Source organism: Brassica rapa, chromosome A03, assembly GCF_000309985.2.
Source record: "Brassica rapa cultivar Chiifu-401-42 chromosome A03, CAAS_Brap_v3.01, whole genome shotgun sequence".
NCBI classification, from domain to species: domain Eukaryota; kingdom Viridiplantae; phylum Streptophyta; class Magnoliopsida; order Brassicales; family Brassicaceae; genus Brassica; species Brassica rapa.
Window position 1 is genome coordinate 14,942,957 of NC_024797.2, and position 14,091 is coordinate 14,957,047.

The window sequence follows — 14,091 nt, forward strand, 5'->3', positions numbered from 1 at the left end:
AGTATTGGAATATGTTTGTAGTTTGTTTCTTTTGAGAACTTTATATAAAAAGAAGCTCTCTCTAATGTGTTATAAACGTGAAATCTAGACCTTATTGGTTTCATAAGGAGATTGATGAGGGGGTTAGAGTTGAATTATATGATATTATCTCTCTTAAATTATGAGACTTTTTCTCTCTTCTGAATAACATTCTTCTCAGTGACACCCATCATAGGGGATAGAATCTGTTAAAAACGTGAACACAACCGAATTTGGTGGAGCTCATGACCTTTGTTTGCTGGTACAAATTGTTCTCATTATAGATCAGTTGAAGAACATAAACTTACAAATGAATCAAATTAATATCCATATCACAACAGTGTAATCTGAATACATTTTGAGAAGACAGTTATCTACACAGGAGTGAAAGCTGAGAACTTTTCGACCATGTTCGACTTGATTGATTGTTGTTTCAATTCAAGGATCGATGTCAGAACGAGTTGGAAACTCAAGGCCTTGAAGTGAAGTTATGCTATGGAGATCATCTTTAGAGTACAAGGGAAAGAGCCAAAATGCCTTCTTCTTCCCAAAAACCTTTACAAGAAAAAGAGTTTTTTTTAGATCAATTTAACCAAAGATTCTAAAGGAACGATGAAATCAAAAGGATCACAACAAGACTCACTTGCTCGAAGTTTTTCTTCTTTCCCAAGTCATATTTCCATCTGACATCTCCGTTTTTCTCATGAACCTTACAAACACGAACCATGATTTAGACAAGAGATTCATACATTCAAGCTTCTAGAAGGCGTTGACAGTATAGAGTTACCTCAACAGAAGTAGTGTTGGTTGAGAGAAGAGAGAGATGCATGACTACGAAACAGAGAAGGCTGAGAACGAACGCTAAGTTAAGAACTGCATCAAGGTGATATAGAATCTGTAAGAAACATAACAGACGGAAAATGAGAAAAGCAAAGCTAAACACTTTCTTAGGAAACACTAGAAATGCTTAACACACTCACCGAAAGCCAGAACGAGGGAGGCCAGTTTCCCAGGTGAAGAGGAATGCTTTATAGCTTCGCTGAAGAACTTGATGAAACTAGGAAGCAACACTACAACATCCAACATTGTCTCCAGAAAAGTATACAACTAAAAAATGCAAAAACAGTATTAAAACTCAGCAACATCGAGTAGTAATCCACACAACAAATTGAAAGGGATTTTTTAATACCAGAAAGAGAAGGAAAAACTTGTAATTTCGAGCTCCAACACAATTAACAATCCAAACACAGTGATGATCCATCTTCAGAACACATCTTTGACCTGCATAAGAACACACAAAGCTTTCTTTATATAATACTATCACCCATACATTTAGCATAAGCACTAGTGTTCTATCAATCGGTATAGGCGGCGCCTAGTCAGCAAATCGGAGCTAAAGGAAACGATTTTTTTTTAATAGACTTCCACCTAATCGATAATTCCGTATAAAACGCCTAACTACTGCCTAGAGATTTCTTTGAACATTGAGCATAAGAAAATCAGATTTCTTCTTACAGACAGAACAGTGATGGCAACGAGGCGGCTTAACATTCCTGCACTTCGGACAGTAACCTATAGAACCAAAAGCTCCTTGATCTGTGGAAGTACCAGCCTCCAAACTCTCACCACCCCCAAGCTCTCTTCTGAAATGCTCAGGAACAGAACCTGGATCCGTAAAGACAACAGTAAAGTAACTCCACAACAGCATCACCAGCTGCAAAGTACCAAAGTTAAGACACTTTATAGCAATCAAATGATCTTAAAAGGTTAAGACTTTGACATTTACCAGGAAATGGAAGAGAGATATGATTAGGCATGCGAGAGCTGAGAGACCTCTATTGCTGCTTTCTATTAAGATCGGCCACCATGTGTTAACCACGACGGCGTAGTAAGAAACGGCGACGACGGCGAAGACGAGAAGGATCATGAAGTAGCCGAGGACTTTCAGACCGGAGCAGAACCGGAAGAGGTTCATTTCCAGCCGGGTCAGCGGGATGATTGGGCCGGGTCTTCGGGTACGAGCCGGGAACAGCCGCCGTAAGATATTCGAAGCCACGGTTAGGAGATTTTATGAGGGATCAGGGGATTGCTTGGTTCGGAGGACAACTGTTGATTCTATCGCCGTCCATGTGAGGTTATCAGACAACTGTCTGAACCGAGTTTGGGTAACCTGCTTTCTAAGTCAGAAGGTTTCGTTATCTGTAATTTGTTTTAAAAACAACCATTAAACTACTCATGAGGTATACATTTTAAATATATTTTCTATGTTTTTATTTAATATTTATATGTAACAAAATTCTGTTTGTAAGATCCTTTGATTATAAATTTAAAACTTAGAGATTAAAAATGGATTAATTTCAACCATTTTAGTTTATTTATAATTATTTTGCTGAGATACATGTTAATTTACCCAAAAACTTAAGAATATATAGAAATAAAACATTTAGAATCAACCCAATCCGATACCCAAACTTTATAGATAATATGGCTTCAAAACTAAAAATCGACCGAAGTAAAGACCCAAATCTGCAGGACTAGTATCAATGTTAATTTATTTATAGTACTACCAAGAATGAACTATTTGGATGAAAGTAACAAAGAATCAACAAGTAGAAAAAGTTCCAAACTAGATAAACCAATAAATATCCCAAAAGAAATAGTGTAGCTGCCAAGTCTTGTTGGCTTGATTTCAATATTATCGTCAAAATCAACAAACATTACAAAAAAGCAATGCATCTCGAGAAAGCTTTGGACTGAACAATGTGTAATCCAACCAATCATCCCCTCAAATTATTACTACAACCCAGCTAGAGAAAGTAGCCAATCCTCAAATCAAAAGAAAATGGTAATATAGAGAGTAAATATCGCAATGAATCAAATCCATAACGAATGAAAGTTATTCAGGGCGGGACTTGACGATGAAGTTCTGGCGACTGATAGGGTTCATGACGACGGGAGGACCAGCGGTTCTAGGCCATGCTTGGAGCCTCTCTTCAGTCGCAACCCCCCATGCCTTGTTAGTTATAGTTCCCGGTGTACTCCCTGTTTTTAAAAACAAAACAAATATATCATTAGTAACCACAAGCTTTTGATTTTTGGTTATGTCGGAATATAAAACTTGCCTCCGAAGATCTTATCATCAGAAATGACTTTGTCACAGATGTAGGCTACAACAGCAGATCCCGCAAGGGCACCCACTATGTACGTGGCTCGTGACATCACTTCTCAACGTGAAAGTCAATAAGACAGAGAGAGACCAAACATAATCAATCATATGGAACAGACAAAATGACTCTTAACTATGACATGAATCAAACTCTGTGACGATTCTAACGAATCACTAAACAATGGTGATTCTGAACATGTAACCGATACGGTCCGATCGATTGATAATCAATACTACTAACAACGGAGCATAGGCAGATCTATTGTTCAATATCGAGGTTACAAGTTATAGATCTCAAGAAGAAAAAAAAGGAGCCCGGACGAATAAACAGCAACAAATCCATCAGATGAATCTTTGAGAGAATCAGTTTTAATCATACAAGAAACGTCGATTCGCGAAGAGCGATTTACCTGAATCGATTCACAGACGACGAAGCGAGAGGACAAGGAGAGGCGCGCCGGAGAATAATCGTTCCCAACTGTTAAGAGAGGAGTAAAAGGATTTACGTAAACTCGTACACTTGAAAAAACGACACGTAATGGCCCACATCTGGATCTTAATATTTAAATTCATGGTTGGGCCTTGTATGATTATTGGGCCCATATAAACATTCTTTAAACAATAAAGCTTTTGACACAGATTCTATAAAATCATACCAACAGATTCCCCTATTGATCAGATTTCTTGTTTGATATGGTAGCACTGCAAGTAGGCCCGGGCATTCGGGGTCCTAATCGGATTTTGGTTTTGTCCAATCGGATCTTGATTTTTCTGGTTTATAAAAATCAGCCTCATTCGGATTATATGAAAGTTTGGCTCGGGACCGGTTCGGATTCTATCGGATTTGGATCGGGACTAGTAAATCTTCAAAGAACCGGTACAACCGGATGTAATTTCGGGTTCGTGTTTCAATCGGTTCTTAGGTTTAAAAGTACCTGATTTGTATCTATTTTGTAACCAAAACATAAGAAAAAATGGTTCTTTGGTTTTCAAATACCTGATTACACATATTTTGTAACCAAAGCATAAGTAAAATTGATTAAAAATAAGAAAGAAACATCAAACATGATCATTCAAAATCAAACGAAAAGTAAACATAGTTATTGATAGAAAGAAAACCAAATAAATGAAAACATAAAATGAGAACCAAGTTCTCATGAAATAAGAAACATTATTAAATGAAAACAAAATTAAAATCTAAAAATTCAAACTTCCACTTTCAAGTTTCAACCATCAACCTTCATGTAATATATATAACTATTTTAGATGTTCAATAATATTTTATTGTATTTTGGATATTCATTAGAACTGAAATCATGTTTGGTACAAGTTTTTTTAAGGATTTTGAATCTTTCGAGTTCTATCGAATATCTATTTATCGGGTTCCGAAATATCATAAAAATCGATTTGGTATTTACGTCGGGTTCAAATTGGTTCAGATTCATTTTTATCGGATATGGTTTGGTTTATTTGTCCAGTCCTAACAGTAAGGAGTCTCTAGATTTAATCGTGGATTCCACCATTATCAAGATTTAGTTCCTATTTCTTGGTCTACATCGAGATTTAGTTATATTTAACTTGTTTTTTTCCCTTAAAAGTTCAAAACCATATGCCGAAGAAAGCTTCGGTTACGGAACAAAGGAAACGCATATACTATCAAGCTTAATATATACTACTGTACATGAAAAATCCAGTTTAAAATCTTCATATCTGTTGAGTTTTCGTTGTGTCATTTAAAGTAACTTAGGAACTTTGTGGTGGTTGTTTAGCCTTGTTGTCTCCCGTTTTCTTTTTTGAATCTTGTTTGAAATCTGCAAGATTTGCTAGTTCATCTACTGCTTCGACCGTGTTTTGAATCCTAGCTGCATTTTCGATTAACAACGAAACCAAAGTTGCAACAGGAAGGACTTCATGTAGGCTCATCGACATGGTTCTGTCTTCATTGTTGTTTGGAACTTCTTCTTCGGGTTTGTTGGTTTTAACTGGAACAGTCTTTAAGGTTTCTTGAAGCTCTTGTACTGCTGAGTTCATATCAAACACCAAGAAATCCATCTTCGAAGATTTTCTTGTATTGTTCATCATATCTGCTAATTCTCTCAAGATTTTTGAAGAAGCTGAGCTCAGTTTCAGACAAGCATCTCCGAAATGCCTCTTGACCTTGTCTGGTACCTGTTGGAAGAAGAAGACATACTTGTATTAGTTTCACATAGTTGAATCTCCTAAACTATGATAACATATGATATGAAGGTGTTATATATAACCTCTGTTTCATAGCTCATGCATGTACTAAGATTCTCAAGGCAATAAGCACATCTCCTCATAGCTGCCCCTATCTTTACATATTGTTGCCATGGATGCCTGAAGTTAAAACTTCCATGTGCAGGTTCCCACCTAGCTAGATTCGCCTGAGTAATTATAATAAAAAGAAAGTCATAAGCGGCTGCAAAAAAAAAAAATGTAAATAAACTTTTCATGTTACCATGGATTCCTCTGTTCCCTTAGAGTTTAGTACACATTTGAATCCTTGCAACTTCATGTTGGTCTCTTCATCTTGATTCTCATTCGTTGAGATGTCTTTCTTCTTGAAGTACTCTTCTACACAGCCTGCAGTTTCAATGATATATAATCAAATATCATAGCCAACGAGGGAACCTTGCGTGACAAGTTTCCTATTTTGTTATCACCCTTACCGTCTAATGAGTCAGCAAGTTTTACAAAATTACGTTGAACAAGGCGATGAAGCTGAGTTCCTGCCCATATTGGACAGAAGAAGACAGTGATGATAATGCAAATAGATGTTCCAATAGCAATAGTTGATACTCTTTCCTGAGCCATATCAACCAGCTTATCTACTCGGTAACCGCCTACTGAGACAAGGCTAAATGTGAGGATAAAGATCATCGCTCCATAGTCGAATCTGGCTTTGAATGAAGGCACAAACCGCGAATAAGTAGCTGCGAAAGCTGCCAAGAATCAAACCCACAAAAAAAGAAGTTAATAAAGATTGATTCTTTTTTGGTTACTTGCAAGTCAAGAAAGACTGATTCTTTTTAGGGTTTTGGACAATTACCAAAGAGAAAAACAGAGCATCCAATGACGAAAATCTCAGCTTTTCCTGATTGATTTGCAACCCAGTGAACAGCAATGCCTAGTGATCCAGCTAATATAGTTGCCACCACTCTGTTCACACATTTTGAGAATGTTGCTCCTGTTGAACATAGAGGAGAATCATACACATATAAGTCAAATATAATTGCACTCATTAAGTAAGAAGAAGAAAGTTGAAGTCATACATACCGACATTGGACTCAAAGACGACTACAACAGTCATGATAGCCCACATAGCATTTCCTCCAACTCCATCATACAAAGGTCTCATGTAATAGAAGATTGAGACTAATGAAAGTGCAAGTCCTACTTTCAGACAATGAACCACTTTTGCCGGATCATCTGCCCCAATCTTCCAGGTCTTCCTCATAAACTTTGAGAGTCGCTCCAGAATTACCTTCATTACTAAACCCTTTAGCCAAAGAAAGATTCTTATACTAGGTCCTGATTTAGGAACCAATCTCTCGGTTGCTCCATTGTCAACATTTATCATCCACTCTAGGTTCCCTGCTCCTTCTTTTGATGCCATATTACTATACCCGAAAACACGAACCTTAAACTCTAAAGCCAAAAGTCGGATCAAATAAATGTTTAGGTCAAGAAGTGTTTGGGTTTGTTTGTTGAGCAATGCAATATGGGGTGTTACATATATATAACACGTATTAGTTTCTGTCAAAGTTCTTTAAACCATTTTAAGTTGTGAACTGGTATATATATATATATATATAATTGTTATCTACTACTATATATTATACTCTCCCACTTGGAAATGCAACAAAAGATGGAGTGACCTAACTATAATATGACTAGTTCATATTTTGTGCTACAAAGCTGTCATCACACTAGTACGTACTGATGTTGACTCCTTCGTACATCCATCCATTTCAGTCGAATTAGGGTGTTCAATCCAGTAGAATTTAAACCAATTAAAACCGAATCGAACCGAGAAAAAAAAGAAGTTTAGATTCAAATGGATATTACTCTTAAAAAAACTGCATTGTACAGATGTAGTTTTGTATATAAACATATCAAACCGAATAATTGAAATATAGTATCGTTATATAATATAACTGATAATATATATACACAACTTATTTTATTAACATAATCTTGATAATTAATATGTTAATTTGAATAATTTGCTATTTCTCAAGTAAAGATTTTCATTGACATGCATTCGTGCAAAAGTTTATTATTTAATTATATATATATGATTTTATTATCTTTTCTTATTTTGTTTTAGGAAAATATAATAATTAATGAATTATTTTTCCTCATATTTAAATAAAAAAAATAATATATTATATCTAAAAACTAGAGTATTGAACAATAATTTTTGTTTTAATAAATCTGATTTTTAATCGTATAGACTAAAATTGATACAAAATGTTAGAAAATAAATATAATTATGGTTTCTAGAGTAAATCCGAATAAACCAAAAATAGACAATATATAAACCGAATTAAACTAAAGTCGATATAATTTTAATATAATTGCTATGTTTACAAACCGAAACATTAGAAAAAAAGAAACTGGATCCAGATTGAACAGTCCTACAACACACAAATGTCTGTACACCTTTGTTTCTAGATTATATATACATTTTATGTCAAAAATAATGTCGCAGGTCCTAAGAAGTTTCAACTCAGATACATTAGGGCACCTGCAATGGTGGACCTGGAGAGCTCGATTTCCAATGTTAAATTTTAATTATTTTATTAGTTTTTTTTCTTTTTCGTTTAATAAAAAATAAATAAAAAACGGACCAATCGTGGGCCGCCATGTATCGTGGGGCCCACGACACAGTAACGAAAAGCAACTAGGATCAATCCTTATGTTAGGATTTTTCAGATTGATCCTTACAAAATTTGTATCCCACACCAATATTTTAATATTTTCTTTTTATGGATTCCAGCTAAGGATTTCTTGTTGCACATGCTCTTATCTACAACTCTCGAAAACACTCGAAGGGTTTACGTATTATCAACTCTAATTTGTACTATTTGGATTTATCATTGTCCCATTTGCACAAAAAGAATTTATCATAGTCACGTGGATAATGTAAGTATCAAACCAATAAAATGAAATTGCTATTACGTACATGCACTAGCTAGCCACTAAGTTATAGATCTCCCAAGTGATATAAAAAATAACAAACAAATGAAATCTATTAAGAGATATCAGAAATATTCGTGTGCGTGTGCATCGCGTGCGTACTTACATATACATGATTTCATATTTAGTAAAAACACATAAAAAGTTTCAGGTAAAAAAAAAACACACACATGAAAAGTGTATGGTCGTAAGCGAATAAAGCCATTCGCATATTCCTTTTGGTTGATATATTTATTTATTTCATGCAATTAACTTCAAATCGAATTCCAACATTTTACCAAAAAAGAAAACCTCAAATTGAATTTACTATATTACAATGCACTAAGTGATATCAAAAGATATATGAAAGTGGTGCGTTTGACTTACATTATACCTTTAAATAATTATAATGTACATAAGAAGTTACAATTCTAAGGTGGTACAAATATATCAAACCAATTAGAAGAAAAAGATGGCATAACCTAACTTTATTTTAGGTCACTAAGAGAGCCCCAAACTATAAGGGACCTAATTTGATTGTTGGAATCCCTATCAATATATTATCTATCCGTAAGTGGACGTATTTATATATATTATCACTAACCAAGATTTTTATTTATGTTTTAAAAGTATTATTTGCGTGGTCGAAAATTAACTGAAGAACACAAAGAAGTGCCCTGAGCTTATCATAGCTATACTTCAGGTTGCCGTATTGGATTTTGTATAGTGAAACTATTTACGAAGTGCCCTTCAGCTTATCATATCACCTTTTGTTGTTGATGTGATAAGGAGAGCAGTTTAACATTTTTTGTCTTATCGAATTTATTAGTAAAGATACCGTGTTGGGGTTAGGTCACGATTGATATAAAGATCTGATTGGTATATTCCGCTAAATATCATTGTCATACAAATCTTAATTGATAAAATAGGCAGAATTTATTTTGTTCTATTCACAATATCAATGAAGAACATAAAGTATTCAGTATGGTTGTCCAGAAAAAAAGTATTCAGTATCTGCAGGGAGTAGGAACGCACTGTGAGATCATCGTCTTTTCTTGAACTTTGTGAAATATTATGTTTTAACGAAAGTATTATATCGAATATGTGATTAATGGACTAAATTGGCTAGCTTTGTCTTGTGTTGTTGTGGATTATTATTTCGGATTTTGATGACACAACATTATAGTGGAACATAAGTGGCATATCAAGTCGTTCGTCATATTATATAATCTCGTATACGTCTTGTCTCCCCCATCTTTTTTTATGTTGCTTAGTTGCTTTTAAAATTGATGATCTAGAACCGAGAGTTGGAAATATGAGTAAACAAAATTAGCTAATTTTATCATTCATTTAGATAATTTTGGAATACATTTTGATTGCTTCACAATGGGTTTGAATGTAACTCATAAGAAAAGCCGAACAAAAAGTTATGCAGTCGAGACCGAGATTAGACGAAGCAGCGACTCGGAGCTTGAACTCAGTCATGAGGTCCATGTCAGCATCTCTGACTATTACCTTCACTGTTTTCTAGATTTCATGTGAAGTAATAACCATTTCAATGGAATCATGCAGTAGAGATTCTCCATGTTCCAAAAAAGAAAAAAATGAAAAATTCGCCATAGAGAGATTAAATCAGTGGAGATTTTAACAGAGTTTCTGTTGTTGGCCGGGTTTGTATTAAAGGTTGGCACTTGGCACAAAAATCGCCGGCCAGGAAAAAAAATAAGGTTCCACCGAGACTTGAACTCGGGTTACTGGATTCAGAGTCCAATGTCCTAACCGCTAGACCATGGAACCTTTTCGTCCATCTTGTGCAGTGTAAATTATTTCTTTATGTTAATAATTCTAAACGACTGCGCTTTATTAACTGTGGTTAGTTGTCACTTGTCACTTGTCACTAACAATAGTGGTGACTCCGATAACCGCAGACAAATACCCTGAAGGGAGTCGTTCAGAGAGTATGGAGAAAAGGAAGGAGAAGCGAATTAGGTCAGATGATTCCGACAAGTCTGATAAGGATGTTGTTAGCAAACGAGGACGAGGACGAGGACGAAGATGTCCAGAAAGAGACATGCATACGGCAGAGAAGGGGTTGACTTGTCATCAGTGTAAGAACTTAACGGATAAAGTTAATCTCGTCTTCTGTTCAAAATGTACCAAGAAGCGCTATTGCTATGACTGCATCAAGAAATGGTAAAAGTATTTCACTTTCACACTAGAACGATTGAAGTCATGAGAAAGCTGAATATATCTCGAATCTCTAATATATATATATAGGTATCCAGAGACAACCTCTGAGGAAGTTCAAGCTGCCTGTCCTTTCTGTATGGAGAATTGCAACTGCAAAGCTTGTTTGCGTGTCAAGGTAATAAGGAGGTTCAAGCAGTTGGATTGTTTGCGTCAATTCAAATAGTATTTCCTTCATTTGGATTCTTTCTGAATCTCAGCAGAGACCAAGTGACAAGGACGAGAATGTCAAGCTCAAGCAGTTGCAGTACCTATTACTTAAAGTTCTTCCTGTTCTTAGGGATATTTGTGCAGAGCAGAACCGTGAACTAGAGGTTGAAACAGCAGTTAGAGGTATGTTCTCTTCACTTTTTGTGCTATCCTCTCATTTCTTCTTTGTTTCTGTTTTCCACTCACGAAACCTGTTTTTTTTTTGGCCTTCAAGGAGTCCCTGTGACAGAATCTGACATTACTAGTTGCGACGCTAGCATAAATGAACGCATATGCTGGTAAATTTCAAAACTCCGGGAACTCTTCTGCTTGCTTGGTTGATTTTTTCTTGTAAGGAAAACAAACGTTACTGTTTCTTGTATCTCTTGCAAATAAGGAATAGGAATAGGACTCCTATGTAGCTATTTTCACCAAGTTCACGAGAAGATGTGTCACCGATCTAGTTAACATATCAATGGAACAATAAAGAAACGATTTTTGGAGGAATGATTATGTGTTTCTGTTAGTAAGTGGTTGATGAGATTATTATTCTTATTAAGTAATTTCATTTCTGTGTTTCCTTGTTTCCATAATGTTTCTAATGGTGCATGTACGACAGTGATCTTAGTATGTCCTTTTAGGCCTTTACGGACATCTCTTTGTTTTTTTTTTTTGCTTACAATCTTTTCACTTGTATGACAGTGACCTCTGCCACACATCCATTTCCAATTTTCACAGAAACTGTCCGAAATGTTCATGCGATGTATGTCTTTCGTGCTGCAAAGAACTAAGAGAGGGCTTCTACGATCAAGAGAAAAATGGGAAGAGAAATGCAGAAGGGACCGTTAATTCCAAAGCCTGTGTTCCAGATATGCCCACCAACAGAATCTGGTAGTTGTGGCACTTCAACACTGGAGTTGAGACGCTTATGCGAATGTGATTGGGTTCAAAAACTGATAACCAATGCAGAGGAAGTTACTCTCCAGTTTCAGCCACCAGATGTGGATATTGCTCATGAATGTTCCTCATGCACTTCCATCATCAGTAGGCAGGCGGCGTTTAGGAAGACTGGTCATGATAACTTTTTGTACTGCCCAAATGCTGTTGATCTGGCTGAAGGCGATATTGTTCATTTTCAGTCGCATTGGATGAAGGCAGAACCTGTGATTGTCAGAAATGTTCTCGATAAGACATCTGGACTAAGTTGGGATCCAATGGTTATGTGGAGGGGTTGCAGGGAAATGAATCCAAAAGTTAAATGCAAAGGAGATGGGAAAAGCGTGAGAGTTTTAGACTGTTTTGACTGGTGTGAGGTCAGTCAACTCCATTCTCTCTCTTCTACAATATTTGAGAAGTATACTCATTAACACATCCCTTTCTCTTGTAGGTTGAATTAAATATTCATCAGTTTTTCCAAGGATACTTGAAAGGCCGCATGGATCCCAAGGGTATGCCAGTAATGTTGAAGTTAAAGGATTGGCCTCCATCAACTTTATTTGAAGAGCGCCTTCCAAGGCATAACTCCGAGTTTATTTCTGCGTTACCTTTCTCTGTGTACACTGACGCAAAGTCAGGTATCTTCAATCTCGCAACAAGACTCCCAAAAGGATCCTTGAAGCCAGATCTTGGACCCAAGACGTACATTGCGTACGGTTTCCCTGAAGAGCTTGATGGAGGAGATTCTGTGACAAAGCTACATTGTGATGTTTCTGACGCTGTACGTCCACCATTTCTTTCTCAACTCTTCGTATACATAAAAACCAATGAGCTCATTTGTTTTTATGTACATCTAACTGAAACTAAGGTATCCATTCTTTCCCTTCTGCTTTGGTGAGTTAGGTCAATGTGCTGACACACACAGCTAAAGTGGATATACCTCCCTGGCAATACAAACTTGTAAAAAAAGCACAGTTGCGTAAACAACACGTTGGTCAACAGACAGAAGCCAGTGCAAGTGAAAACAAGTCACTGAAAGAAGTAGAGAATGAGGAAGCTGCTTTAAAGAATTGTGATGGTCTTGTGAGAGAAGAGAGTTTAAAGAACAAGGCAGGTAACAAGGAACCGTCGAACAACAGTTCGAAACGGTCCAGCTCACAAGAAGGTGATAACATATTTGTTTCAAAATGTATTCAGGTGAATGTACCAAGAACACTGTGGGATTAAATTTCAGGTAAATGCATTACTGCTATGGAGTCAGATCATGATCCAAAGGAGGCTGCGGGGTTAATTCCTCAGAAGAATGTAACGATGACAAACGAATCCATTGCTGACGAGAATCATAATGACGTCTGTTTGAAGACAGAGAGATTATCTTCCGAAGAAACTAATGGCAATGCCAATGAGAGTTCAAAGGCTGTGCGGGGTGGTGCTGTCTGGGACATCTTCCGAAGAGAGGATGTTCCAAAACTTATCGAGTATTTGAAAAGACACAAGCATGAGTTTCGTCATTTCTATAACGAACCTGTGAAATCTGTAAGTATCAACACCACATCACTCTTGTGAATGATTAATGTGTGAGAGAGAAATCTTGAATTTAAGCTTGTGTTTAATTTTCAGGTTATTCACCCAATTCATGACCAGAGTATGTTCTTGAGTGAAAGCCAGAAGAAACAGCTGAAGGAGGAGTTTGGTAAGATTCTTGTTTGGATTGAAAAGCTGACTTATCTTCTATGCTATGGCGAAAAGTCGATATATGTTATTGTTCATATGCACAGATATAGAGCCATGGACATTTGAGCAACACCTCGGTGAAGCTGTTTTCATCCCTGCAGGTTGTCCTCACCAAGTGAGAAATATACAGGTAAGCAACCAGTTAAAATATTCCCTCATTTTGTTTCGACATCTCATGTGTTATGAATCAAGAAACTTAAAACGTGTTATTGATCCTAAAATCAATCTGTTGACAGTCTTGCATAAAGGTGGCACTTGGTTTTGTTGCTCCTGAGAGTGTAGAGGAATGCCTTAGGCTAACACAAGAGTTCCGGAGACTACCAAAAGACCACAGAACCAACGAAGATAAATTAGAGGTATGTACTTTCAGTACTCCCTATCTCATCTGAACGTCATTTTTTGAAGGTAAAAAAAGAGTCTAGTTTCAAACTAATGTTAACCTCTCTCACTGTTAACTTCTCTTCTCACTGCGCATTGTAGATTAAGGAAATAGTGATACATGCTGCGAGCTCAGCCATGAGAGAAGCTAAAGGTCTAATATAATGCAAAACTCCATGACGCAGTGATGCTAACAAAAAAGACTCCCAAGGTTTGTTTTT

The 14,091-nt window shown here is 36.3% G+C and overlaps 3 protein-coding genes, 1 non-coding gene and 1 pseudogene across 5 annotated transcripts; 1 reads left to right on the forward strand and 4 right to left on the reverse strand.

Annotated features, from left to right (window-relative positions):
* Positions 1–456: 456 nt before the first annotated feature.
* LOC103858820 (probable protein S-acyltransferase 12) lies at positions 457–1,993 on the reverse strand. Of its 2 annotated transcripts, XM_009136246.3 has the most exons (7): positions 1,805–1,993; positions 1,534–1,732; positions 1,208–1,299; positions 999–1,125; positions 806–891; positions 662–727; positions 457–573 (listed from the first exon to the last, which is right to left on the reverse strand). In XM_009136246.3, exons 1-7 carry the CDS (start codon positions 1,991–1,993, stop codon positions 457–459), a joined length of 876 nt encoding a protein of 291 aa, XP_009134494.2. The 2 variants fall into 2 exon arrangements, with proteins under 2 accessions (XP_009134494.2, XP_033142094.1); XM_033286203.1 differs by lacking the exons at positions 457–573; positions 662–727 and having other exon boundaries at positions 880–913; positions 995–1,125.
* Positions 1,994–2,914: 921 nt separating this feature from the next.
* LOC103858821 lies at positions 2,915–3,237 on the reverse strand. Its single transcript, XM_033286236.1, has 2 exons — positions 3,137–3,237; positions 2,915–3,056 (listed from the first exon to the last, which is right to left on the reverse strand). Exons 1-2 carry the CDS (start codon positions 3,235–3,237, stop codon positions 2,915–2,917), a joined length of 243 nt encoding a protein of 80 aa, XP_033142127.1.
* Positions 3,238–4,927: 1,690 nt separating this feature from the next.
* Positions 4,928–6,821, reverse strand: LOC103858822 (aluminum-activated malate transporter 10). The gene is made up of 6 exons (XM_033286174.1): positions 6,482–6,821; positions 6,255–6,392; positions 5,875–6,147; positions 5,664–5,788; positions 5,446–5,589; positions 4,928–5,353 (listed from the first exon to the last, which is right to left on the reverse strand). Exons 1-6 carry the CDS (start codon positions 6,819–6,821, stop codon positions 4,928–4,930), a joined length of 1,446 nt encoding a protein of 481 aa, XP_033142065.1.
* Positions 6,822–10,111: 3,290 nt separating this feature from the next.
* TRNAQ-CUG lies at positions 10,112–10,183 on the reverse strand. Its single transcript has one exon. It is a non-coding gene; the product is annotated as a tRNA-Gln (tRNA).
* A 163-nt stretch (positions 10,184–10,346) lies between these two features.
* On the forward strand, positions 10,347–14,058 carry LOC103858824 (annotated as a pseudogene).
* The last annotated feature ends 33 nt before the right edge of the window (positions 14,059–14,091 follow it).

What these genes read in the sequence shown, in the direction of transcription:
- LOC103858820 (XM_009136246.3), bottom strand. Translation starts at nt 1,993, where the DNA reads ATGAACCTCTTCCGGTTCTGCTCCGGTCTGAAAGTCCTCGGCTACTTC. An exon ending in AGTTTTTCCTTCTCTTTCTG is followed by an intron (nt 1,126 to 1,207) that starts GTATTAAAAAAT and finishes TGCATTTTTTAG; the next exon opens with TTGTATACTTTTCTGGAGAC. An exon ending in AGAAGAAAAACTTCGAGCAA is followed by an intron (nt 574 to 661) that starts GTGAGTCTTGTT and finishes TTTCTTGTAAAG; the next exon opens with GTTTTTGGGAAGAAGAAGGC.
- LOC103858821 (XM_033286236.1), bottom strand. Translation starts at nt 3,237, where the DNA reads ATGTCACGAGCCACGTACATAGTGGGTGCCCTTGCGGGATCTGCTGTT. An exon ending in GATAAGATCTTCGGAGGCAA is followed by an intron (nt 3,057 to 3,136) that starts GTTTTATATTCC and finishes AAAAACAGGGAG; the next exon opens with TACACCGGGAACTATAACTA.
- LOC103858822 (XM_033286174.1), bottom strand. Translation starts at nt 6,821, where the DNA reads ATGGCATCAAAAGAAGGAGCAGGGAACCTAGAGTGGATGATAAATGTT. An exon ending in ATGCTCTGTTTTTCTCTTTG is followed by an intron (nt 6,148 to 6,254) that starts GTAATTGTCCAA and finishes GATTCTTGGCAG; the next exon opens with CTTTCGCAGCTACTTATTCG. An exon ending in AGGGAACAGAGGAATCCATG is followed by an intron (nt 5,590 to 5,663) that starts GTAACATGAAAA and finishes ATAATTACTCAG; the next exon opens with GCGAATCTAGCTAGGTGGGA.